At 54.3% G+C, this 23,465-nt stretch overlaps 10 protein-coding genes across 10 annotated transcripts; 5 read left to right on the top strand and 5 right to left on the bottom strand.

The window, feature by feature from the left end:
- Window positions 1-860: 860 nt before the first annotated feature.
- Window positions 861-4,454, top strand: BAUCODRAFT_75741 (uncharacterized protein; the record flags this gene model as incomplete). The annotated part of the gene is made up of 4 exons (XM_007681170.1): window positions 861-3,302; window positions 3,354-3,592; window positions 3,791-4,046; window positions 4,215-4,454. 4 exons carry the CDS (start codon window positions 861-863, stop codon window positions 4,452-4,454), a joined length of 3,177 nt encoding a protein of 1,058 aa, XP_007679360.1.
- Window positions 4,455-4,746: 292 nt separating this feature from the next.
- BAUCODRAFT_235042 (uncharacterized protein) lies at window positions 4,747-5,774 on the top strand. The gene is made up of 2 exons (XM_007681314.1): window positions 4,747-5,550; window positions 5,607-5,774. Exon 1 carries the CDS (start codon window positions 5,088-5,090, stop codon window positions 5,541-5,543), a length of 456 nt encoding a protein of 151 aa, XP_007679504.1. The 5' UTR covers window positions 4,747-5,087; the 3' UTR covers window positions 5,544-5,550; window positions 5,607-5,774.
- Window positions 5,775-5,949: 175 nt separating this feature from the next.
- On the top strand, window positions 5,950-7,200 carry BAUCODRAFT_150628 (uncharacterized protein; the record flags this gene model as incomplete). The annotated part of the gene is made up of 1 exon (XM_007681313.1): window positions 5,950-7,200. One exon carries the CDS (start codon window positions 5,950-5,952, stop codon window positions 7,198-7,200), a length of 1,251 nt encoding a protein of 416 aa, XP_007679503.1.
- Window positions 7,201-7,308: 108 nt separating this feature from the next.
- BAUCODRAFT_234964 (uncharacterized protein) lies at window positions 7,309-8,443 on the bottom strand. Its single transcript, XM_007681312.1, has 3 exons — window positions 8,121-8,443; window positions 7,510-8,057; window positions 7,309-7,455 (listed from the first exon to the last, which is right to left on the bottom strand). The coding sequence occupies exons 1-3, from the start codon at window positions 8,234-8,236 to the stop codon at window positions 7,418-7,420; spliced, it is 702 nt and encodes a 233-aa protein (XP_007679502.1). The 5' UTR covers window positions 8,237-8,443; the 3' UTR covers window positions 7,309-7,417.
- BAUCODRAFT_36952 (uncharacterized protein) lies at window positions 8,398-11,351 on the bottom strand. Its single transcript, XM_007681021.1, has 3 exons — window positions 11,090-11,351; window positions 8,978-11,030; window positions 8,398-8,921 (listed from the first exon to the last, which is right to left on the bottom strand). The coding sequence occupies exons 1-3, from the start codon at window positions 11,110-11,112 to the stop codon at window positions 8,607-8,609; spliced, it is 2,391 nt and encodes a 796-aa protein (XP_007679211.1). The 5' UTR covers window positions 11,113-11,351; the 3' UTR covers window positions 8,398-8,606.
- A 187-nt stretch (window positions 11,352-11,538) lies between these two features.
- BAUCODRAFT_36950 (uncharacterized protein) lies at window positions 11,539-12,683 on the bottom strand. Its single transcript, XM_007681020.1, has 2 exons — window positions 12,335-12,683; window positions 11,539-12,268 (listed from the first exon to the last, which is right to left on the bottom strand). The coding sequence occupies exons 1-2, from the start codon at window positions 12,533-12,535 to the stop codon at window positions 11,876-11,878; spliced, it is 594 nt and encodes a 197-aa protein (XP_007679210.1). The 5' UTR covers window positions 12,536-12,683; the 3' UTR covers window positions 11,539-11,875.
- Window positions 12,684-14,349: 1,666 nt separating this feature from the next.
- On the top strand, window positions 14,350-15,165 carry BAUCODRAFT_43968 (uncharacterized protein; the record flags this gene model as incomplete). Its single annotated transcript, XM_007681128.1, has 1 exon — window positions 14,350-15,165. A coding segment is annotated over one exon (816 nt), but the record flags the coding sequence as incomplete, so codon positions are not given.
- A 975-nt stretch (window positions 15,166-16,140) lies between these two features.
- BAUCODRAFT_234786 (uncharacterized protein) lies at window positions 16,141-17,549 on the top strand. Its single transcript, XM_007681311.1, has 2 exons — window positions 16,141-16,687; window positions 16,883-17,549. Exons 1-2 carry the CDS (start codon window positions 16,239-16,241, stop codon window positions 17,478-17,480), a joined length of 1,047 nt encoding a protein of 348 aa, XP_007679501.1. The 5' UTR covers window positions 16,141-16,238; the 3' UTR covers window positions 17,481-17,549.
- A 125-nt stretch (window positions 17,550-17,674) lies between these two features.
- Window positions 17,675-19,547, bottom strand: BAUCODRAFT_125144 (uncharacterized protein; the record flags this gene model as incomplete). Its single annotated transcript, XM_007681310.1, has 6 exons — window positions 17,675-18,537; window positions 18,593-18,672; window positions 18,722-18,799; window positions 18,858-19,131; window positions 19,190-19,288; window positions 19,346-19,547. 6 exons carry the CDS (start codon window positions 19,545-19,547, stop codon window positions 17,675-17,677), a joined length of 1,596 nt encoding a protein of 531 aa, XP_007679500.1.
- A 254-nt stretch (window positions 19,548-19,801) lies between these two features.
- Window positions 19,802-23,236, bottom strand: BAUCODRAFT_36946 (uncharacterized protein). The gene is made up of 2 exons (XM_007681019.1): window positions 22,844-23,236; window positions 19,802-22,788 (listed from the first exon to the last, which is right to left on the bottom strand). Exons 1-2 carry the CDS (start codon window positions 23,075-23,077, stop codon window positions 20,083-20,085), a joined length of 2,940 nt encoding a protein of 979 aa, XP_007679209.1. The 5' UTR covers window positions 23,078-23,236; the 3' UTR covers window positions 19,802-20,082.
- Between the last annotated feature and the right edge of the window lie 229 nt (window positions 23,237-23,465).

The raw sequence follows: 23,465 nt of genomic DNA, 5'->3' as shown, positions 1-23,465 counted from the left end.
ACTCGAATGAGGTTCGCCGTCATGCTGCGCATCCGAGCCGGCCGATAGTCAAGCCTCAGGCATGTTGGGAACGACTCCCGAAGATCAACCAGGCGCCAGCAACGTGGAACAAGGTGGAGTGAAATGGAGCGCAGTCATCGCTTACACTCCACTCCACGATCATTACCGACCGCCTTCCAGAACATCGACGTGGCGCAGGCGACGGTCGGTGAAAGTCAGCAACTTCTGAGAGCGGTATGGGAAGTATTTACCAAGCCCCAATGCTGTGCAGCGAGTCATTCCGCGTTGATTGGCCGGTAGAGACGGACAGTAAGCGCCCACCGCACACCATGCATGAACCCCAGCGCTACGTCTCACCCAGTCGAGCAGACTCCCTCATCGTTCGCGCCCATGAACGCCCCGACTTTCCCGTGTAGTGAGCCGAAATGGCCCTGATGCAAGTCATTGCGCAGGATTTCAACCTTCAAGCCATCTCGGCAGAAGCCAACCAGCTGCCTCGACCATATAATGGAAGCCTTGTTAGCGCCCTGTCTCGACCATGTGGAGGTCTGTATTCCGCAGGCAATATAGGTAGGCGCTATCGCTACTATTGCGTGCCCCCAAGGTGGGCGCTTCCACGAGCTGTGGAAAGGGTGAGTCGGTATAGAAGATTTCCTACTGCTGTGCCGCTTGTTCGCTTCTACCACACCTTCGCTGCTGCGTGTGTGTCGTCAATCGTTCTCTTTCTGTGCTTTTGCGGTTTGCATTCCGGTTTACGCTTCGTTGACCGAAGCTTGCATATTCAATCCCCGCTGGACGGATACAGTTACCTTCAGAAGCATTGAGCTACAGAAATCAGAATAACCGCCCAAGATTCCACCATGTCTACCGCAATACTACCAGCAACGACCTTCGCGCCGGCACGCGAGCTACCACGTAATACAGTAATTGAGGACGTACCGCAAGTATCGCTACGACGCGCAGCGCCGCAGAAACTGCAGGATCGTGCGAACATCATATCGCCCATGAGCGATGACTTTCCGACGCCGAAGGCAATGCCCCCTTACCTGCCACATCAGACTGTACCCCAAAGCCCGTCGAGCTCTGACACAACCTCGGACGATGACTCCCTATGGAGTCGACAGAGCTCACACTCTGATTTCGATGAGCTATACGATATAAGCGAGAGTGGCGAGAGTGAGATTGATGAACTTCCCATCAAGCTTTCTGCGTCCGTCAAGAAGCGAGCCAACGCCCCGAGACGCAATCGCTACCCCTCTATGGCAATCCCGTCTCCGAGTGAGTGGCCGACCATCGAAAAGCTCCAATCGGCAACGCAAGGCGTACAGCCCGTCTACTCCAAGTTTTCACCGGCCGTCTTGTCACGGCTGCAAGAGCAGTCTGAAGCAAGTACCTCGTCTGCCCCTTCCCTAGATGGCAGCCTTACCTCCGAGGATCTTGGGGCCAGCTGTCCGCCGACTCCTGACATTCAGCGTCAGGGTGAGGCTGATGGCTGGGAAGCACCGGCCCAACTCGATCCGCATGCCCTGTTGCTTCTGCGGCAGATTCACCCGGACCATGCGGAAGAGCAGCTCGAGACTGTCGTCGAAGTGCCTGCGAAGGCGGTGATGGAGATGACAGAGGTCTTGGAGTCACCCCCCATTACGGGACGGCTTCTCAGCCTCGACACGAAGAACCTCATGCCGCCGATGTCGGTCAAGAAAGAGAACGGGGTTAGTGACGACGCGGACGACGAGCTCTCTGCTCTTTCAATACCATCTCCGGGCGGCTTCTTCGCGTCCCTGGACTCATCGATTCGCAGGACGTGGGATGGGAGCGAGCCGGTCCCAACGACGGGCATAGCGTCAGCATTCTATGGTGTGCCATTTCGACAGGAACAAGCTCCACCTCTCCCAACCAGTACAGCCGCCCGCTTCTATGGCGTACCATGGCGCTCACGCCCAGACGATGCGGTCGAGCACACCGTCCCCATGGCGTCGCCAAAGAGCCAGAAGAGTCCAGTCACTGCTCGCAAGATCGCCTTCTCACCTCAGAGCGTGGAGGCGGACGTCGATGAGATCGACGAGAGCTACAATGCTGTGCTCCAAGAGACCGCCACAGCGAACATTGACCGGACGCAGCTATGGCTCAGTGCACAGACGGACTACATGAAGACTGTTTGCGAGGACGATGAACTCATCGCCAGCTTCAAGGATATTGAGGATGTTGTACCGAGAACGCCTGTCGAACCTACCCCGGCTGTCTCTGACTTGTCGCCCAGCAAGAAGTCTGTTCGCTTCGCAGATACCACGCCAGAGCCACAGACTGGCTTCCACGCCGAACCATCCAAGCGCATCTCGCCGATCCATGATGGCACGTTCTGGCAAGGCTGGCGCCATCAGAAGCGCTCCCAGCGGGCTCGCGATGTGTTCCAACACCGCCAGGCTCGTGCGGAAGCTGAGCACGTGAGGCGGACTAGCATGTCGTCGCAGCATGTGGGTCAGCTGCAAGGCAAATACGAGATCAACGTGCCAGACCGTCCAGCGCCTCCAAGGCCAATCTCGTCCTTGATGCAGGCTTCGAGTGAGGATGAGAAGAAGGAAGTCATTGCTCAAGCTGAGCGGGAGAGGCAAGCTTTGGAGCAGATGCAGTCCTCAGCATGGACGCTGTCGGCGTACAAAGAAGTGAACGGTGGCCGCTTGTTGACGAGCCCCATCGTATCTTCTTTCAAGGTGCTCAACGATGTCAAGATACTCGACCTATCCGGACAAGTGCACTGCAGCTGGGCTTGGACTGTCGCAGCTGAGCATCCCGACGCACAAGTCTTTACTACCGTGTCATCGGATGCTGAAGCTCACGTCGCCATGTCAGCCCTTGACGGTCCACGCAATCATCATGTCTTCGCGGCTGCAAAACCGTGGGAGCTGCCATTCGAGGACAACACTTTCGACGTCATCTCCGCTCGCAACCTGTACGCCAATCTTAAGACAACGTGGCCCAAGGGTCAGGCAGCGGACGAGTGGGACCTCACTCTCCGCGAATGCCTTCGCGTCCTGAAGCGAGGCGGCTACCTCGAGTTTGACCTGCTCGATGCGGAGCTCGTGCACCCTGATCAAGCGAGTCAAGCCTTGGGCGTTGAGTTCGCTTTCAACCTCAAGACCCGTGGCTACGATCCATCAGCCGGGAAGAGCTTCCTTCCTCGCCTCAAGCGAGCAGGCTTCGGCGACATCAAGCGTGCCTGGATGATATTGCCAGTCGCTGACGTCTTGCCCAAGTGGACCGACTCTGGCAAGACGCCCAGCTCCAACTCGAGTGCTGCAACTGTTATGCCTGGGCAAGAGCGTGAGGACTACTTTGGCCCAAACGCCACCGAGCGTACTATCAGTCCTGAGGGTCAGGTTGACTACTATGAGCCACCAGTTACTGGCAGTACACGCGATGTTCGAGCCATGACCGGCATTGTTGGTGCGCGCATGTGGGAGCAGTGGATGCTCAAGGTTAATACTGAGATGGGACGTCCAGATGGCAAGTGCTTGGAAGGTGTCGCAAAGGCACTGGAGGAGGCTGGTAAGGGCAATGCTGGGTGGAAGTGTCTCGTTGGCTGGGCGAGAAAGTCGGGCTAAGCATTGTGGTCGGGGCTGGGATGGTTCGAAGTCGTACTTTTTATCTAATAATACCACTTACACTCGTTATGAACCAGCGAATGTCCGTTTCACAAGCGTGAGAGACAGTGTGCGTTCTTTCGCAGTGGAAAGCGCCCGCCAAGCCTCGACACGTGATCGTGATTCGCTGTGGGCGACCAACTTCTGAGCTTCATGTTGAATTGCACCCCTACTCTTGACACTTACACCCGACGGTTGAACATTGTGCACTTCTGTGCCCGATCAGACGTATACGGCGACAAGATGCTCTTCTTCAGCTTCTTCAAGACGCTTGTCAATCAAGAAGTCACTGTCGAGCTTAAGAATGACATCTCAATCCGAGGCACGCTGAAAAGCGTAGACCAATACCTGAACATTAAGCTTGACGACATCTCTGTTGTGGAGGAAATGAAATACCCGCACTTGGTACGTTGATTGGTGGAACTTCGGTTGCACGCTTGGGAAAGAAAATACGACGTTTGGGCGCACCATGAGGGTCACAAGTGTTACCCAAGGGAATACATTTGAGATCAGCAAACAAGCTCTGGAGCACATACAACCCTTTGAAAACTCGCTGACATTATGTTTGTGTAGAGCTCAGTCAAGAATGTGTTCATCCGAGGCAGCGTAGTGCGCTATGTGCACCTACCTGCTGCCGCTGTGGACACGCCGCTATTGGAGGATGCTACACGAAGAGGTGAGGCCACAGGACCACACTATACCCTTTCCCGTCTGCCCTTCGTAACACTAACTTGTCAACAGAAGCACAGCAAACAGCAGCTAAGGCCAAGGCGGGCGGTTGAGCGGTATACCAACGGGAGACATCACTCTTAAGTCATTCTTGAGCTGTCACACGATGGTCGAGGCAACCTGAACTGGACCCCAAACCAATGTCACGCTCACAAGAGCTTCTACAACGCCGCTGCAGCCGTCGCACAGATCGGACATATCCTGCTTGCTCAAAGCTGACCAAGACCCAAGGCTCAACAACGCCCGAGCCGACGAGAGAACAGGGAAGAGACCAGCGGACGATGTGCAGAGGGCTTGATCGTTGGGCAACGGTAGTCACGGCTAGAGGTTGGTTCTCACCAGGACATTGGATGGATGCGAAAGGTAACAGACTGCCGGCTGCGGAGATAAAGAATGCAACCGCTCTGGCAGTCTCACAGTGTCCCACTTGTCGGCCTTGCCATAGCTTACCACAAAGCCTACAAGGAAGCGGTGGAAAAGATACGAACGGCAAACTTTCTTCGTGATGCAAGGGCAAGCCGTCAGCTGCAAGGTACCGCCCATTATTGTTCAATCTCCACCTTGATACGCTGGAACGTGCTCTCAAGTATGACGTCGCTCAGTCCGCAAAGGTCAGAAGAACAGTACTCCTTGGCGTAGACATATAAGCTCGGCCATGGCCTACTATTTCGAAAAGCCTCAATCAGCCCGAATAATCGCTTCTAGCTTTCGTGCAGCATGCGACCATTCACTTCCACAGCCTTCGGCCTCCTAGCCACGGCTGCATCCGTCCAAGCTTCGCAGTATACCATCATCAATCACTGCCCTTGGAGCATCTGGATCACCCTCGCCAACCAAGGCGGCACCGGCAACCCGGCAGAACTTCAGGCGAACCACACCTCCCCTGCCGTCACCATGACCGGTTCTGGCAACAGTGTCGGCATCACCCGAGACAGCAACTACTGGGGTCTTACTGAGTACAAGTTGATCTTCGGGTATACAGAGAGTGCCGGGACGATTTGGTGGAGCGTCAACGACGTCAACGGCGACCCATTCGCGGAGAATCCGTGGAACATCACCTCGAGCGGGAGTAGGGACGATGTGTGTGGGCATGCGTCGAACTATGGCACGAATGTCTACAGCTGTCCCGATCAAGCTGTCTCGATCTTCGTGCATCTGTGCGATACGGCTTGAGGGCGAGGTATGTGAGCCTGCCGGTGTATCAGGTCCCATGATATTCCGCTGAATCGAACGTAGACATCGAGGCCACGTATCCGGGCGGTGTACTCCACCAATCACTCTGCAGCATATTCTCGGCTACCTCTTGGGCTACTATAGGGGAGTTGTGAAGCTGCACCCTTATGTACGTTGTTCAAATTAAGCTTCAATAGTGTTGCGAGGAATCGAATGACCTCACGTGAATGCGGCTCCCGCTCGCGCCTTCCTGTTTCACAAATTGCAGTCACGTCAGGGATTTTGCATCTGTCCAATTTTATAAAGCCTCCGCATCTTCGAATATAACGTCCAGCAAACCAAACACGCCTGCGACCAAACACGCCTGCGACCAAACACGCCTGCGACCAAACACTACCAGACACCCATGGCGGACTCGAGCGCCGATGCTGCCACGGCGAACACCGGCCTGGTCAGGGTCGCCACCTCGAAGCTAGAGATGATATCTAATGCCGCCACGCGCCTGGCGCGCACAGGCGCCGGCCTGGAGCGACTTATATGCTCAAAGGCTGCCTATGCCGCTGATCGTGAATTGAGCATGGCTTCGGCGGCCATCCGGATCGAGGCCAGCTTTCTCGACTACTGTTTGCACCCGCTTCGACGCCCAAGAGCACTCGGCAAGCGTCAGCGAGGCAACATTGATGACGGTCCTCTGCAGAAGGTCTTCGCTGTTCCAGAAATGCTTGAGAACATCTTGTGCCTGTTATCGAGCAAAGAATTACTAAACGTGCAGCTCATCAACAAGGCTTTCAAGGCTCTCGTCAAGACATCTCCGAAGCTACAGACAAGGATCGGCCTACGGAGCAGCGACGATGGTGACTTCTACATACCACTCAAGGAATCAGGCGTGGGCGAGGTTAGCAGGTTCTGTTCGAGCGATACCTATCTTCCCGGTTTGGTCTGCAACTTCAACAACTGGAGCACGGCTTACACTCTCGAACCGCGTCAGAGCGTGCATTACTATCTATTCCCCACATACTTCGCTTCAATGGACTCCTTGTGTCCACCCCCAATGGACTCTGCCAGAGTGATTATCACCCTGCTGACTGGTCCTAACGGAAGACTGCCAGCGGTGGGCCACTCCTGGCAGGAGATGTTCGTTAGCCAGCCGCCATTGAAGGAGGTTCGGGTTGAGACACATCGCTTTGCGGAGGGCGACAGGCCCTCTGCGCTGGACCTGAACCTCAGATCAGCAGCAGGAACTCTGAGCGTTGTCGAAGGCATCCGGCTGCGAGACATCTTGCAGTTTGCCGTACAGATTGTAGAACCCGAACGCTTGCATCCGGACGTTCCAGCATGGTCACTCAACAACAACGGTTTTGCCAACCAGGCAATAAGCTTCGAAGGAAGGATCAAATTGCGAGACAGCGATCCGTGGTTGCGCGGCGTTCATGCGTGGCAAGAACGTAGTCGAAAGCAGCAAGACAATCGCAACACGCACGAAGCCAGGATAGCCGCATACAGCCGAGCAAAGCAAGCAGATAAGTCATCGAATCCGCCCGTGCATACGGTCCAGCTGACAGTCGTTTACCTAGCTCGCGCCATGGGTGAGCGTATTCCGACGTTGGCAGAATGGAACGCCATGCAGGACCATGATAACGTCGCTGAGAGCGCGTAGCAGGATGAACTTATGAGGCGAAACAGTATAGTACTCACTGCGCCGGCGCGAGTGTGTGTGGCATGGGCGGGGGTCAAAAGGTAGGCGCGTGTGCGTCGGACGGATATGGGCCGCATGCCACTTCCTCAGTGGGGTGCTGGTGTAACGGCTGCAATGACTTAGAGCAGTGATGCCGATATAGATCAGAACGGGACTGTTTGCGCGGACAGACACGTTATCACAGCTCGTCGTGCTGTGCATAGATGAAGTTTGCACCTAGCGGTCTGTTAGCACGGTCGGCTGGCTGGGAAAGTGCAAATATTGTCATACCAACAACTTCCAAGCCCATCTCTCCCGCCCAATCTCTCAAACCTCTCCTATCATCCTGATAGCCCCAGAAGCGCCGGTCCTTGGGCTTTCTCAGGTGAAGGCTCTCCGTCGTCCCATTTGCCGGCGCCAGCGCTACGAGAACGTATCTGTGCTTACCCGTCTCAGCAGGAGGCTTAGGCCCGAAGTACGGCATTACAGTCTCCGGATCCTTACTCCAGCCGCCCCGAGCGCTCATATTGTCTCTAGGGTCAGTCAATTGGATGTGGGTAGCGATCCAATGGCATATTTCGCTCCATTTCGGATCCTCTCTACTCGGCGCATCCGGATCGGTCATAGCGACCGTGAGCTGCATCTTTGGATCCAGCTTCTTGGTTCTAGAGCTCGGATTTGGGACGTGATCGATTAATTGCACGTCTGGCGGTCTCTGTAGCCGTGACGTCTTGATCAGGTTGCCCAATTCGGCTGTGGCATTCTCCCAGAATAAGGAAAGTGTAACCCTGGGCGTGAAGCTGTCAAGAACATCCGGTATAACGGACGCTTCTTTCAAGCTGTGTATCCATTGCATCAGCTCTCAGTGCATCGTCTTCAGCAAGACGACTGAATGTACGTACACTCGCATGAGCTCTTGGCCGCCATTTGGCGCGCTTATCAATGGTCGCTGTGCTCCACGAAGAGCTGCTACTACAAATGGCAGTACCACAAGAATGGCTAGGTGCACAGCAAACATATTGAGCGTTCGATCAATCGGTTGTTATCGGCGCAGCAAAGACAGTACCTTACGAAGCAAAATGACATCCTCAGAGGTCAATCTGCCCCGCCATACGTAGCTCTGGTACCGAAATGCCTATGCCGCAGATGAGCATGATACCTAGGTGTACAATTGAGGTGTTCGCCGTTTCAAGCAGCACGTCTGGTAGTATACAAGCCAAACCTTTTAGCGTCCTGGAGCAGCTAGACCTTCAGCGGCCTTGCTACGGAGCAGAGTCCTTGACGCCCCAGCGCCACCCACCGTTTGCGTCCGACGGATGCACAATCTAAGCAGAGTACAATCCCCCTCCACCCAATCCTACCATACATTCCACGCTCATACATAACCGTTACAACACCTCCCCAATGATCTTCGCCGCCTCCCTATACGTATTCAGCAGCTTCTCGCACTTCTCCCGCTCCTGCCGTACGGCATCGTCTTCATACAGCAACTCCTCAAACAGATTCTCCTTGTACAGCTCGCTAACGAGACGGTTTTGCACGACGTCTTTGCTGTGGTTGACGAGGAGGTGCATGACGGCTTTGGGCACTTGGTCGGCAATGGTCTCACGCACGATGTTGAAGTAGCTGCTGATGAGGCGGCGAATAAGTTCGGTCTCGAGCGCTTCGCGTTCGGTGAGGGCGGGGGCGCCGGATGGGTCGCCCTGTGTGGCAGCGTGTCAGTATGTGGCGAGTGCGGAAGGTGGCGGGATACTATTACCATATCGTGGTCCTCAACCGACTCATCTACAGGCATCTCAGGCATGCTCGCCGGCCTGGTGTCGCCCCTTCTGAAGCTGGCGGCGATGCTCGGCTCAATGTTCTGGCTGACATGTCTGCTCCCTCCAGGCATGCCCGGCATCACCCCCGCCAGACTTTGACCGGGCAATGGATTGTTAGGTAGCCCGTTCTCCTTGCCGAAGAAGTAGTTCAGGAAGCTGTCCCTGCCGCCGTTTGCGTCCGCCGCGCTGCCAGGCGCAGTCACTGCATGCCTCAACGGGTACCCATCCCTGCTAACTGCGGGTGACGTACTACGGCCATCCTTCAATTTGGCAGCGGTCCGCATGGGCAATGTCGTCGCTTGCTGTTCTTCTTCGTCATCTTCTGGGGTTTCTGTGCCATTGACACCATTCAGTTCTTTCCGTCTTCGTGCTTCCCGCTTTCGCTTCTCCTCCGCGGCTGCGACCTTCTTCTCCCGCTCGTGCTTGTCTTGCATCACGCTGCCCATAGCTGCAGCGGCGCCTAGGAAGTTTGGATGGTTGGTGTTGATGTATGCTCGCTGTATCGAGATCAAGCTCTCGACATAGAACGATGAAGGGCCAAGTCGTTCGCGGAGAAGATCCGAGACTACCTCGATAAGCTTGCCCTGTAGCCTTGGGTACCGTGACAGCTCGTTCGAACCGCAAGTGTGTGCGATTTTAATGAGCTCCTCGTAAACTAGCTCTACACACCTTTGGCTGGGTAGTTCTAATAGCTTGATCTGAGGCTTGACCAGGAGGTCGAATGCTAGTTCGGGCACAAACAGTGATGGTCGGGGGCCAGTTGAGTTGCGGATCGCGGTTCGGATGTCCAAAACGGAGAGATTGTGCGTAGGATTGATCGTCTCAAGGGAATTGCCGAAGACGGAGTTGAAGATGTAGTATATGCGCGCACCACCACAAAGCTCCTTTGTACTGATCTCGGAAGATGTGCCATCAATGGAGGATATGAAGGATGTCGCAAAGCGCGTCATGAGTTGGAGTATGAGCGAGCCACGGTGTTCCTTGCCCGTGAAAGCGTCGGTGCCGTAGGATGCCAGCTCCTGCTGTGTCTGGCCCATGAGTGTGTTGAGGCGCGCTTTGATATCCGGTAGCCGTTCGCGAATATGGCCCATGAGAGTAACGTTGAGCGTCTTAGCCAGAAACTGCGTACCGCATCGTGAGGCAATGTTTCGGTAAGCGGGATGCATGCGGAAGAAGTCGCGCTCAGATGATAGAGCTTCAGACATGGGCTTGTTGGACTGGATGTCTTGCTGTGACCGATTCACTACGCCGATGAACCCAAGCTTGAGGGGATAGACGCGGCCTGAAAGGATGTCAAGGGCGTTCGTGCCATGGTCCATAAGATCCAGCTTGGTGAGCACGCCAATGGTACGCTTGCCAGTTGGATCTACCCATCTTGCCAATTTCAACGCTTCGGAGTTTACAATATCCACATTCGCCGGCGACACTGCAAGAATAATGCTGTTTGGCTTGGCGATATACTCTGAGATGAGGTTTCGGGTCTGCTTTTCGATGTCTGTAGGCTGGTCGCCAATCGGCACCTTCGTTAAGCCAGGTAGATCCACCAGTGTCAAGCTCAGAACATGCGGCGAGTAGATCTTCAGGTTGATCGGCTGCCTGTTAATGCCCTTATTGCTTCCTGCTATCCTCGACGTTTCATTCTCGATCTCTCTTCGCACCTCGGTGAAATCGTAGAATCTTCGTCCTGGGATATGGCCGAATTCTGCAAATTCATCATGACCGGCCACTGAAGCCGGAGTGTGCGGAACATTCACTTCGTGATCTGCACCCTGGTCGTCGCGCTCAGAGGGGATGTTGATGAGCTGAAGGATGAGCGGTCTTCGCGTTACGATACCGCTACCTCGAGGTAGGAAGTCTCTGCCCACGATGTTCTCGAGTACCGAAGACTTGCCCGAAGACTGCGACCCAACCACGACGATCTGTGGCAGGTCCAGCGAATCGTTTCCTATAGTGTTGAAGACCAAGTCCTGCAAGCGATTGACAACGTTAAGCCTATAGTAAGCCACGTTAGCCCCAGATTCCCTCACGGCCGTTCGTTGTATATAACTAACAGCTCGGTGCCGAATGTCGCCATCGCTGTTGCGGATACAGAAGCCCAAAGGCCTCCGACCTGGGCGTTGAGAGCTTACGGCACAACCAGATCCCTCTTGGGTGCTGTTGGCCTGCTTCTTCGCGTGACAGTACTGTGACGCGGTCGCAATTTCTGGTCAGTACATGTACGTATGAGGTCAGGATGAGATGGTACAGGGTGGTTGCGAGGGTGATTGTACAGTCTGTCTAGCCAGGAAACTGGCCGCAGTGACGATGTTGTTCTCCTCCGCTTGGACCACGCGCCGCAGAAGCCCGCTCTCGCGAAAGCTTGCTGCATGTCTCAGCCCTACGCATCACGTGTACGGTAGGTGCCGTGGTCTACTGCAAGGAACGAAATCCCTTGAGATATTTAGCAGATATAAGCCGAAGCGTAGAGCGCTCTCAGAACTTCAGCAGAAATACCTTGATTTGGCTCAATGAGATGATCGAAATGTGCTACTGGGTAATTGTGTCTTGTTATCGAGCGGCATGAGGCATCATCTTCCGAGCTCATAGCGAGACATATATTCCTTGACGCGCATCGAGGGACCATGAGATGACGCTAACCGTACACCACCATCCATTGCAGCATCAAAGCAAGCCGCACCGCTGAGCAAACCGCAACCTCAGCTCCGTGGCTTTTGGACACTTCTCGACTCATATGTCCAGTTCTGTCTGATCCATATCCAGATTGACGAACCGCTTTAAACGAACGCCGCCACGACAATCGCAATACCCAGTCCGAATAGCATGGCTCGAAAACGGGTCTATGACTTTCTCGCCACAGATGGAAGACAGCGCATCCGAAACGCCTTGTCTGTAGCTTCTGTTAGCTGACCTGAGGCCAATACGCCGTGCTCTGACAGCAGATCCGGCTTGCAATACTTACTCTGGTGCCGGACCTTATATACAAACTCCACGATACTGTCAATCTCGCTCACGGCCGCGCTGTTGAAGTTCTTTCGTACGGCCAATGCCAGCTGCTCCTTCGATATGCGACGCTTCTCTCGCCTTCGAGCCATCGTGGGCGACTGGCGACCCAGACCCGGATTGGTGAGCAATGCTTGATGGTAGGGCGACGTGAAGGCTGCAGGGTTGGAGAGGTGATGTGAGACGCGGTAATTGTTCAAGAGCTTTGTGTCTGCGGTATTCCATGCCATCTACACGGCAGTCGCATCAGCATACCCTCTTGCTCGTCAGGTACAGCTTCTTCAGCGGACACTCACTCCAGTGCTCTGGCCAGGCGTCACAACGTTGCCGGAATCCGTGTGCACAAGTGCGAGCTCTTTCAGGCTACTACCTTGCAGTGCGGATACGCCGTTCTTCTTACCCTTCACGTGTGCTGCTGTACCGTTCTGCCTGTCCTTCGCAGTCGACGCATCTGATCGTGAATCTTCTTGCGCTGGGCGCGACTTTGCCGGCGGCATCTCTGCTTGACACTATTGGCGCAATGTTAAGACACGTCGATGACACTGCTTTTTAAGAAGTTACAACGCATTGTGAAGAATTACAGCGGTTTACATGGCTGCAGCAGGCACACGACGAGCTTTGATCTGATCAAATTGTAACAACGACCTTCGCGAGACACGCGACTGGAGCTCTGAATCTACGTCACCGGGCTTCGAAACGTGCGCCGGAAGCGGACACGGCCCGTTAGTGCTAGCGCAAACGTCTCTGTCACGTGGCTCTGAAGGTAAGCGTCAACATCACAGCCTGGAAAGCTGCCGAGTATCGAACTCGGGTGAAATATCTCGCGACATTGAACGAGCATGGTATACGCAGGCTCAGCCAGCAGGAGCGTATAGGGCCTCTGAGTTTGTGTCAGGACTACGAACTCTGTGATATCAGACTGCGACAAAATGCTGCGGCAGCTGAAAATGCTCGATCCAATAGGCATTGTACAAACTAGCTTACCCAAAGGACAACCTGTGTACAATCGTGATCTCGTCGCCATTCAAGCGCGTTCGATCTTACCGTGACTCACAAAGCTGACGTCCAACAGAGCCACCTCCCCTTCTTCGTGCTTAACGCCGAAGATGCTTTCTTCTGATTCAGTCGTTATTAGCTCTTGCTGTGGGATACTCTTACATCCTTTAAAGTTACCGAGACAGACAGTTTGCAAATCGTTTCCAAACTAAGCGCACTCACTTCAATCGAACAATGCGGTCGGTGTTTAGCTTGTCGCTCTAGCCTGGTCTTCACTTGGAGCAGCTGATGTGTTACTTACCTCGCCAGGAGGCCTTTCCCACACAATCAGTTGCAACACTCAATTGTGTCTCTAGCCTTCGATCTCCTCGGTCTCTTTGGTACTCCTCACAGCCGATCAGCGGCTTTGATCTACATCTCCCTCCTAACCTCATACATGAGCGGTCCAATAGGCTCAACTTGACAGCCACCTCCAAACTATCTCAGTGACGAGCATCTGAGCGGTGACACCACGAACATGGCCTACTCCAGCGTCAATGGTGGCAGCTTCAGCACTGCCGTCCAGGATCACCCCTTCCATCAGCAGCTACCGAACGGCTTCCGTCACCATGGCCGTGGAACAGGGCACACCAGCAATGCATACCTCAACCCTGCCGTTCCTCACTTCCAACCGAGCGGTACCGAAGTCACCCGCTACATGCCGCCGCTGACGCCACCATCTCCGGGTTTCAACGATGGCGGACCAGGCATGGGTGCCCTCGACAGATACGTTGCAGAAACGCATATCCGCCACGTCGCCGATCTCGCAAGAATTGAGCACCAGACTCGCCGCAACCAAGCGGACATTGAGATCACCAACCAGAAAGTTGCCAACGACCTACAGACTCTGCAAGCTGAGCTGGCCCGCCTTCATGGGCAGATTGATGCTGGTAACGGGGAGCTTGCAGTGGTTCGACGTGGTCCGAACATACTGGAGATGGAATTCACACCACCAGATATCATGCTTCAGCACTTCAACAAAGAGACCGTCCTGCAGGTCTACGTTGAACAGGCCGAGGTAGCCGAAACGACCGCGAAGAAGCTCCGAGAAGACATTGCACAGCTTCAAGGCTACGCTACAGTGATGGCCGCCGCCGCTGCGAGCGCGATTCAAGGATCGGACATTGCTAATGGGCCCGTAGATGCGGAGACTCCGACCCATATGCCAGCTCGCCGCACGGGTAAGGCGCATGCGGTGGACACCAAAGCGCCACTGCAGGACTCGCCGTTGAAAGTAAACACTAGATATCTCGCCGAAAAACAACGCTCACCGAAGTGGGAGCCCCTTGCGGTACGCTTGATGCCACCAACGCCGATTGTAGAGCTCCCAAGTGCCAAGACAATATCCTTCAGCTGGGAGTTCTTGCAAGATCACCTCAAAGGCGAACACTGGTCACCTGCATTCTACTTCGTCGCTTCAGGCTCCGGAAAGTTAGGCAGTACGAAGGCTTACTGGATGCTCGAAGGCGAGTACGAGCCTTTCGTCCCCAGTGCACCTGGCCAACATGGCGCGAAGATGACACCTTTCTTCAATGGTACATATTCCGAGCGTGGACAGGCGCCGACAGAGGAGGATTACAAGAACACTCCGGTCTTCATTCGGCGGCAGGGGGAGGCCGGCTACGTGTACTTTGGCCAATATAGCCAACTACGCTACAGTGACAAGCTGGACTTCGACCGTGTGATGGAGACTGTGCCACAGAAGGTGCGCGAGTACTGGGCCGACCTGCTCACAGAGCCAGATCGTCCTGAGTGGATTACCAAGGCGCTCATGGAGCATTACTGGCCCAAACCCACCTACCTTGGTCCGATACCGACGGATTCGACTGTCAACACACCTACCTCAGAGGCTCCGGTGAACAATGCTAACGGCGTAGTGCTGGAGAAGGGAGTGAAGAAAGCGCTCGAGGAGCACGCGCTTGAGCTCAAGGTGTGGGAGAAAGACGCGAGGATGAAGGTGAGCAAGCTTACGAAACAGGCTGTGTTGAAGTCCTTCGAGGGTGCAGACGCAGACGAGCTGCCGGGCTTGAGGCTCTGGTGGGAGTATCTGCAGTACGTAGGTTACGATCAAGCTTTCTATGAAGAGCTGGTGCTGCAGCAGCCAAAGTGGGTTGAGCGCCTGAAAAAAGAGGGAAGGCTGCAGCAGTTGGAGGCGAAAGACGGAACTGTAAGCAGCGCGAACGTGGAAGTGGCATCAGCAGCCATAGCGAGCACCAACGCTGGCGGCAAGACAGTATCAGCTGCCGGTGATGTTACAACATTACACCCAAATCCAGCGCCGACGCCCGAGAATGAGCCGCAGCCCACATCGATCGCACCTCGGTCTTCCGCCGTCATGGCCAGTATCAATGCCGCTGCCTCGCAGCCGCACATAGCCACCGTCCAGCAGTGGGAAGTTGGCCCAATAGACGAGGGAGTAGCAAAGGCGAAGGCGAGCAACGGAATTACGAATGGCGATCTCGGTGCAGCCAAGGCGTTTCAAGAAAGTGCTACCAAGGCCAAAGTGCGTGGTACCCGCGTGAACGCGAACAGTGGCGGAGAGCAGCAGTCATATGTTCCACCTCACTTGCGCAAGGGTGTGAAGTAAGAATAGGGAGCAGCCGGAGCTTCCAAGAGCGGTCAGAACGGTGAGGAAAGGCGGGGATGGCGGGGATGAGGTTTGAACCATCGGTATACTGTACCTGATCCACTCCAATGACTGAGATCAGTCTACTACATTTCTTGTACCATCAATCACTATAGGCTCTGATTGTACTCCGAGCTCCACGGTTGTTGATGATAGGCTTACTCATTCAACGTTACCGCTGATCCAAAGCTATTTCCGACGACAACGTACGGCTATGGTATACTGGAAGCCAAACAATGATGCGCAGATTCCTCGGCAAATTGTGTCTACCCTGACGGGTGGAGTGGTCGCAAAAGGCACCGCAAATTCGTCCTCTAGGCCATCTCCCTCCATGCAACATCATAGACCATTACGGCTAGGCTCTATTTGCCGTGAGCACGCCGTCAGCCACTCGCTTAAGGAGGTCTAGACGCAGAGCTCTGGGCGGGGAATTGGGTGCCATACAACGAAGCACAGCCTTGTGTTGTTGCTTCGACAAGTCTTTTCTGGACGACTTTGCCTGCTTTCCATCATTCACAAGCTATCCAACCTTGGCGACTATGGCCGTCAACAGGTGGACATGTGACCTGTGCTCCGAGCTCATAAACGACCAGGAACCGCGCATTCGCTGCCTCGAATGTGCTCCAGAAGCGGGTTTCGACAGCTGTGCCAAGTGTTATGTTCAGGGCTATACTGCGGGAGACCACAAGGTCACTCACAGACAGGAGATCTTTCGTGCGCGAGGCTACAAGTGTGCTGCTCCCGTACTACCTGGACGACTCGAGACTCCGCCCCACCTAATGTGCACAACGTCTGAGTACGCTGCTCATCAATATTTTGGAAGCCTGGTAACACCAGACTGGCAACCCACGCAGATGCTACAGCGGATAGCTTCGGCGATCTTCAACTACGCAGATGCTTCGATTGAGCCCAAGCATGCGGGCGCTCTGCATCCCGAGAAGTTCTACTTATGCATGGACATATTGGGAGGAGCGCCATTGGATAATATGTAAGTCAAGCCTGAGGAGGGTAATGACTTTTGCACCAGGGCACACTGCTTCTTCCTGAGCAAAGTGGGCAACGACCACTCTGCTCAGATGGCGTTTACACACTTTGTGCGGTTCGGTTACGTACTCCTTATTGGAATTCTGTTACTCTCACCACACAGAACAAAGTAGTAGATTCGCTAATATTCGGTCCACAGGCACAAGCGGGCAGGACGTTTGGCTAGTAACATATTGACACGCACATACGAACTTTGGGGTCAAGATTTCACCCTCGACAACAGCACCTCGCCCGCTACAGCACTACTAACCCGCAATGGTTTCACCACAGAGCTTGCACTCACTGTGGCAATGGACCCTGATGCGTGTTACACGCACCTCAACCAGGCAATAGCATGGCTGAGCAGCAGCGAGGCGTCCTCCACAAACGCCCCATTACTCGACCCAGCAACCAACCTCCCTTTCAGGCATCAACATGTTCCGCGAGCGTGCTTCCCTGTCTCTTGCAACACCGCGGTCAAGGCTCGCTCGGAACAAATCAATAAGATCCTTGTTGACGAGATCGCTCAAGGCAAGCTCATCCTGAACCAGCAGGCATGGCAGCAGAAGCATCCTTCACAGCAGGCTGCAGCGTCAACAGAGGCCATGACGCCACAGCAAGCCCTCGACATGCAAGCCAAGATGACGGCACTGCAGAATGATTTCACGTTAAAGAGTAACATGATTGCAATGGTTGGCAGGGCGCGAATGCAGGCTATCGAGAATGCGAATATCTGGAGTACAGTTAGGTATCGCTGAGACAGCTGCGGCAGCAATGCTTCGGAGTCGCTCCGGGATCGCCAGGATCCCTACGCGGCATTCGCGCCCAGCTTCGCAGTATCACGTCATAAAATCCAGTTCACGAGTCGAATATTTTGCCGACTAATCACACAGTTTTAGTAGTCCATTACTATTCGCGTATCGTCCACTCTTGAAAGAGATTTACACTACGTTCACGTACTCTCCAACACTCTCCCAATATCCACATCGGTCTTCTTGAACCGCCTGGCCGGAACTCTTTGCTCAAACAGCGTGTCGATCTCCGCAAAAGTCAAACCCTTCGTCTCGGGCAGCCGGAACCAAGTCCAGAGGATGCATAGCGCAGTCATGCCTGCCCAGAAGAAGCCCGCCTTCGCACCCCAATTCCACGCTGCGGGGTTCAACATATAGGGCGTCAGCACGCCCGTCCAGATACAAGTGATGTTGTACACATTCCTTGCAATGACTGTCGTTTTGTGCCGGAGTCGGGAAGACGACACCTCCGGCACGATGACGTACGTTAAAGGACCAATGGTAGAATCATAGATGAAAGTAAAGACCAATAAGAAAGCGCCAGCAGCCCATGATGCACCGGAGTCGGACTGCGGTGCAATGCCGATGAAACCAACAATCATAAGAGATACGAAGATGCCAAACAGCCCGCCAAGGAAGATCGTGCGACGGCCGAAACGGTGGATAAGTGGCCAGCTCAGCACGGTACCAACAAATGCGATGGCGTACAGCCCGAGGGTCATGTTGAAAGCTTCAGAGGATGCGAGGCCGGCTTGAATGAAAAAGTAGGTGGCGTACGTCTGCAAGACTGGGCCCGCCATCTGCTGTACCGCCCAAGTGACGGTGGCGATTTCTGTGCGGCGGAGGTTGACGGATCTAAAGCATTCGAAGTACGAGCTGCCCTCGGTAATGTGTTTTTCGATGGCGTCTGTCTTGTGTAGCAAGGCGACTGTTTCCTGAGGTGTCGGGACGATAGCCGAATGATTCGGAGATTGTAGACGAGCGACTGCTCGTTCGGCTTCCGCGAGCTTGGTGTGCTTGACCACTGTGGAGGCGTTAGCCGACTACTGAGGGTACTGACTTGGTATGGTGCTTCTTACGCCAGGTTGGACTCTCCGGGCAGAGTAGACAGACCGCTATGATCGGCAGCGGCCATACCCACTGGACAGCATATGGGATCCTATGCGCCGTCAGTCTGTGTCTAGAGTCATCAGAGGTTACACTCTTACTTCCAGCCCCAGACATCAGTCCGGGTCTCAACACCTACAAGTACGCCAGAGCCGATGAACTGACCAATAACCCAACACCTGACAAACGGTGTTAGTCAAGCAGATGCACACAAAAGTCAGTCCCAATACATCTTACAAATTCACGTAAGATGTTAGATACCCTCTCAGATTGATGGGTAGCACCTCAGCTGCGTAGACGGTGGTAATTGTCTGATAAGCTCCCCACGGGATACCGCACAGAATTTGGCCAACCAGTTGGACAGGAAGCGAGGTGCCGAAGAAGGAGATGAAGATGAAGGCGATCATCATAACAGTTGCCCCAGTCATGACAGCCTTGTTTCCAAAGCGATCGCAAAGGATGCCTGTCACAGCCAGACCTAGGATCTCGCCAATGTAAGCGCCGTTGGCGACTACCGGGTGTCAGCTAGAGGCTCCCTCTGGAGTAGATAGTATAAAGCCTGAACCTACCGGCGCTCTGCCACGAGGCGGTTATTGCCAACGTGCCGTCTGCCGCAGACCCAGTGTTACCGAAGGTGTTGACGAAACTTGGCGATGCAAGATACGATCCTATCTACAAGCCTGTCAGCTCCGGATGGGGAATTTGACATCAGAAGCCGAAGAGACTCACCAAGAGCGTATCATATCCCTCCATCACCACGGCCGTCGACAGAAGCACACTCCACATAATCGCTTTAGGGTACGCTTTCAGCGCCTGAGACAGCGTAAGACTGTGCTCCTTGTCTGTTGCGATCACCGCTTCCTCATAATCAAGCTTCTTGGAATCCCTGCCTTCCGGCTCAGTCGACACGATGTCTTTCTCTGCCATTGCGAAAGCGAGCACGACTTCAAGGATTGATAGTATGAGATAACGAAATGGAGCAATTATTATGATGGAAAAGATAGACATGCATAACTGGGACGGCAGACTTAGTCATGGACATACGGCTATACCAAACCTTGACAGGCAAATGTACGCCTACACGTCGGCAGTACGAGCCGCGCGCATGAAGCTGACAAGCAGAGTTAGATCCTTTGGGTTCTGGAGATAACAGCGTGTGAGGGGAAAGGGAAGGTTGTAGTGTCGGAGCCGAGACGCGCGATAACGCTAGATGCGCTATGACTAGATACACGTGACTGTATTCGACGTAGCTTTAGGTAAGACATGGCTGATAGTCGGCTGATATGTCAACAATTTTGGCGGACAACGTGCATTCCTCCGACCGATTACAGCAGATTTTGGAGGTTCGGGCCTTAAAACGCCCCTGCTTGTAGGATACCACCCCTACTCCACGCTCAGCACAACCATCGACCCACAAGCCTCGCTAAACCTCAACCCCTCAATCATCGTATGTCGCTCAGTATCATCCCGCGAACCTAAACCTCGTAGCCTCCAACCTACCCAAACCCTCCCTAGGCGCCACGTTTCTCCTCCTATAAGCATTCGTGAAATCCTGCAACAACCCTCTGATTTTCCTAACCTCCCCACTCTCAATCCGCTGCTGGATGTTTCTCAACAGCCTCTCTTGCTCCTGCGGCGCAATACTACCCTCCGGTAGCATCGTCACCGTTCGGCCCGTCCACTGCGCAACCTCGGCAGGCAGCAATTGGAACAGCGCCAGCAGCACGCCCGAGGCGTCCGGGAAGCAGTCTTGAGGGAACGTATACATCATGCCCGTCATACAACGCTGGACGAGGTTTTCGCCTTCGTGGAGGACGAGCTGCTTGACGGTGGTCTGAATGGTGGGAGGGTTGGCGCGATTGGTGTAGGTACCGTCTTCGGAGAAGTGCGAGGATGGAGCTTCTTCGCTGCCGTAGGCGAGAAAGTCGCGCAGAAAGTGAAGTGTGGCAATCAGAGGTTCTTCCTTCAGCAGTGTGAGTGATGTCGAGGCCGCGGAGAGGATCGGCGTCATGAGGACGCTTGGGATGAGTCGTTCCGAGTGATAGAGCAGGACGTCACAGCTCAGCCGGAAGAAGTCCTCGATGACATCCGGTAGCTCTTCTGGCGGGAGATCGTTCAAAGCCCGGAGGAACGTTGTCGCCTGCTGCTCGTAGAAAGTGTAGATTGCATGCGCCGTACTTTCAGGCACAATCTCCGACACGTCCGAGAACTCCCGAACGATACTGTCAGTGGCCCAAAGGAAGCACCCTTGTCTGCTTGCAGTGAAGCCTGCCGCCATCTTCTCCGCAAGTTGTGGAAGTAACGGCGCAGTATGCGTACGATACGACAGTACCATGTACCGCCAGCACCGGCAGACACGTTCGACAATCGGTACAAAGTCGATGAACCGCTCGCAGATAGCGGCGAGTACGGGAAAGATCTCCTGGCAGTATTGTACGCACGGATGTGTCGGCTCCCTCGGGTCGACGTAAGGCTTGACCTCCCCAATAAAGATGGTAAGGAGGTTCATGTGGTCGGCAATGGCGAGCTTATGCTCCTTTTGCGTTGCTGTCTGTGCCATTGACATAAGTCGCTTGACGACTGGGTCACAGCACACCTTCATCGAGTGAAGGAGCGTGGTCAGTGGTTGCTTCGCCAGGATGGAAGCAATGCCTTCCGTGAGCTCTTCCTGGCTTTGACTGGGCAGCGTATTGATGACTTGCTCGTAGAACTGCTGTAGTTGTGTCATAAAGTCCTTGAGCAGGTCCGCGCAATCGTTGCAGAAGAAGCGAAAGCTAAGCGCCGCGGCACGAACAACCTCTCCTGACGGATGACGGAAGGCCGCCATGATAAATTGAAGCTGATCTTGTAGAGTTTCCGGGTGTTCTGAAGTCCACTCTGTGTACCGCCCCAGCGCCATAACCGCTTGGAAGCGTACTTTCTCATGGTCCGGTATCTGCACGATCAATGGTATTAAACGGGGCAGCATGACGCCTTCGTCCTTCGGCACCATCCTGCCCATCGCACGCATAGAAAACAGCGGTGCCTCCAGCTTTTGCCATTGCGGTACCTTGCCTGCCTGTGCTTGCGCGCCATGCTGCGCCACCCACTGTTCGATTAGAACGTAGCTTTTCTGCAAGCATTCAGACACGCCAATGACCTCGCAGCAGTCTTTGAGTACATCGCCCATGTGATGCCTAAACTCTCGGAACTTGTCTTCAGCTTCTCGATCGCCGTCGAAAAGGTCGCTCTCGTTTCCAGACTCCGGTGTTGGAAACTCGAGATGACCGATCATTATATCTACTAACTTGGAGTAGATGTCCACGAATTGTAGCCTCGCTTCGATATACCGTTCGAGCGTGATGTACTGCTTGAGCTCATACCAGAAGTTGAAGGTCTGTGACAAAGCCTCTCTCTCCCGATCTCGAGCGCAGCACTCCAGCACTGACTCCACCAATGCCCGATACTGCTGCGCCTTTCTCGCGATGTTGACGCACCATGCTTCGCCAGCTTCCGCAAAGATCCTAGTCAAGCCCTTGAAGGTCTCCCAGTCTTCCTCTGAAGATGCAGCTTGAATCTTCGGCTGCAGTGCTGCCAACCGCGGGTACAGCGTGTTGATTGACTCTTCATTCTCATCGACATCGCGCGTCTCCTTAAAAATCGCGCACAGACACTCAACCGCAGCATCGAAAGATTGATCGCTCTGTGCTGCATTCATCACCACGTCCAAAAGGGGCGACTGCACGATGCTCGTCAACGGCACCTCCCGCATCCAGCTCGTAATACATTCCATCAACTGCGGATTCTTCGCAGCATCTGGTGACGATTGCGCATACTGCGTAAGTAGCTGCAATACCTGCTGAGCGTTCTGCTCCAGAAGCTCCGTTGTCCGGTCTCTAAGCTCATCTTCGGTAAGATTGATCTTTCTACCCTCTGTCACCTCCTCAGGCAAGACATGCAAGAACTCGAGGACACATGCTATGCTCGACTGGTTTCCGCCGAGCGTGTTGATGACAGTCTGCAGGACATCCTTCCATTCCAGCATCTGGATTGCAAGATTTGCCAGACACACGGATAACTGAGTGCGTACTGGCTTTGGGCCCTTCGAATATTGGGCTAGTAATGACAGCAACGTATCTCTTAACTGAGGCAGTGTAGTGCGCGGTAGTTGGTGGAAGTCGAAAACGATCTGCTTGGTCAGCTACTCGTCACAAAACAGCCTGCTCGTCGACATACCAGCGTACCTTTCCCTTCAACGTCGTCGCGGCGAATAGCTTCGCCTCGTCAGTGGATTGCGGAGACTGCAGGATGGCGAAGGTCGTGGTCCAGGCTCCTTCCGACTTCTGATACCGCTCAAGGTATTCATGTGCTTGCCCTTTCTGCGATCGATCTGCGTTGGATGACATAGTCGCCAGAGCGCGTAGCACCGGATCAAAGGCTTGCCCATTGGCGCCATTCACCGTTGCGGCTGTCGCCATTTGGCCGGTTGTCCCACAACTTCCGCACTGAAATGGTTCGGTAACGTCAAGTGATGCCTTCGGTCGACTCTATCGCCTCGCCTGCATGGCGAGTGACCGTGGAGGGTTGCCAAAGGGTGAGAAGAGTGTTGTGACGGTCTCAATTGCAGCTTCTGATCGATTGTCGCTGAAGGAAACAATCACCGCGGGCAGAAACGCAACCCCACGGCGCGGAGCTTGCCGTGCAGATGTTTCGCGAGTCATGCATCAATTTGCAACTGAACACTAAAGCTGCGAGCTACCTTCAATCGACCTCGCATACATACGGTCGCCTACGTATTCACTCACCGTTCCGGTCTTCGCATCGCATTCCTCCGCAACTCTTCGACTGACCTTGCTGGCCAACTCT

The sequence above is a fragment of the Baudoinia panamericana genome (genome assembly GCF_000338955.1).
Source record: "Baudoinia panamericana UAMH 10762 unplaced genomic scaffold BAUCOscaffold_11, whole genome shotgun sequence".
NCBI classification, from domain to species: domain Eukaryota; kingdom Fungi; phylum Ascomycota; class Dothideomycetes; order Mycosphaerellales; family Teratosphaeriaceae; genus Baudoinia; species Baudoinia panamericana.
The sequence above is the reverse complement of the archived record's forward strand: the minus strand, read 5'-3'. Positions and strand labels throughout refer to the sequence as shown.

Coding starts and splice junctions, on each gene's coding strand:
- BAUCODRAFT_36950 (XM_007681020.1), bottom strand. CDS start 12,535: ATGCCGCCGGCAAAGTCGCGCCCAGCGCAAGAAGATTCACGATCAGAT. Junction 12,269..12,334: donor CGCCTGGCCAGAGCACTGGA/GTGAGTGTCCGC, acceptor ACTGCCGTGTAG/ATGGCATGGAATACCGCAGA.
- BAUCODRAFT_234786 (XM_007681311.1), top strand. CDS start 16,239: ATGGCCGTCAACAGGTGGACATGTGACCTGTGCTCCGAGCTCATAAAC. Junction 16,688..16,882: donor GGAGCGCCATTGGATAATAT/GTAAGTCAAGCC, acceptor TTCGGTCCACAG/GCACAAGCGGGCAGGACGTT.
- BAUCODRAFT_36946 (XM_007681019.1), bottom strand. CDS start 23,077: ATGGCGACAGCCGCAACGGTGAATGGCGCCAATGGGCAAGCCTTTGAT. Junction 22,789..22,843: donor CGACGACGTTGAAGGGAAAG/GTACGCTGGTAT, acceptor CTGACCAAGCAG/ATCGTTTTCGACTTCCACCA.
- BAUCODRAFT_36952 (XM_007681021.1), bottom strand. CDS start 11,112: ATGGCGACATTCGGCACCGAGCT. Junction 11,031..11,089: donor GCGACATTCGGCACCGAGCT/GTTAGTTATATA, acceptor GGCTTACTATAG/GCTTAACGTTGTCAATCGCT. Junction 8,922..8,977: donor CGGTTGAGGACCACGATATG/GTAATAGTATCC, acceptor GCTGCCACACAG/GGCGACCCATCCGGCGCCCC.
- BAUCODRAFT_235042 (XM_007681314.1), top strand. CDS start 5,088: ATGCGACCATTCACTTCCACAGCCTTCGGCCTCCTAGCCACGGCTGCA.
- BAUCODRAFT_234964 (XM_007681312.1), bottom strand. CDS start 8,236: ATGTTTGCTGTGCACCTAGCCATTCTTGTGGTACTGCCATTTGTAGTA. Junction 8,058..8,120: donor GGCCAAGAGCTCATGCGAGT/GTACGTACATTC, acceptor ATGGATACACAG/CTTGAAAGAAGCGTCCGTTA. Junction 7,456..7,509: donor GATGGGCTTGGAAGTTGTTG/GTATGACAATAT, acceptor ACAGACCGCTAG/GTGCAAACTTCATCTATGCA.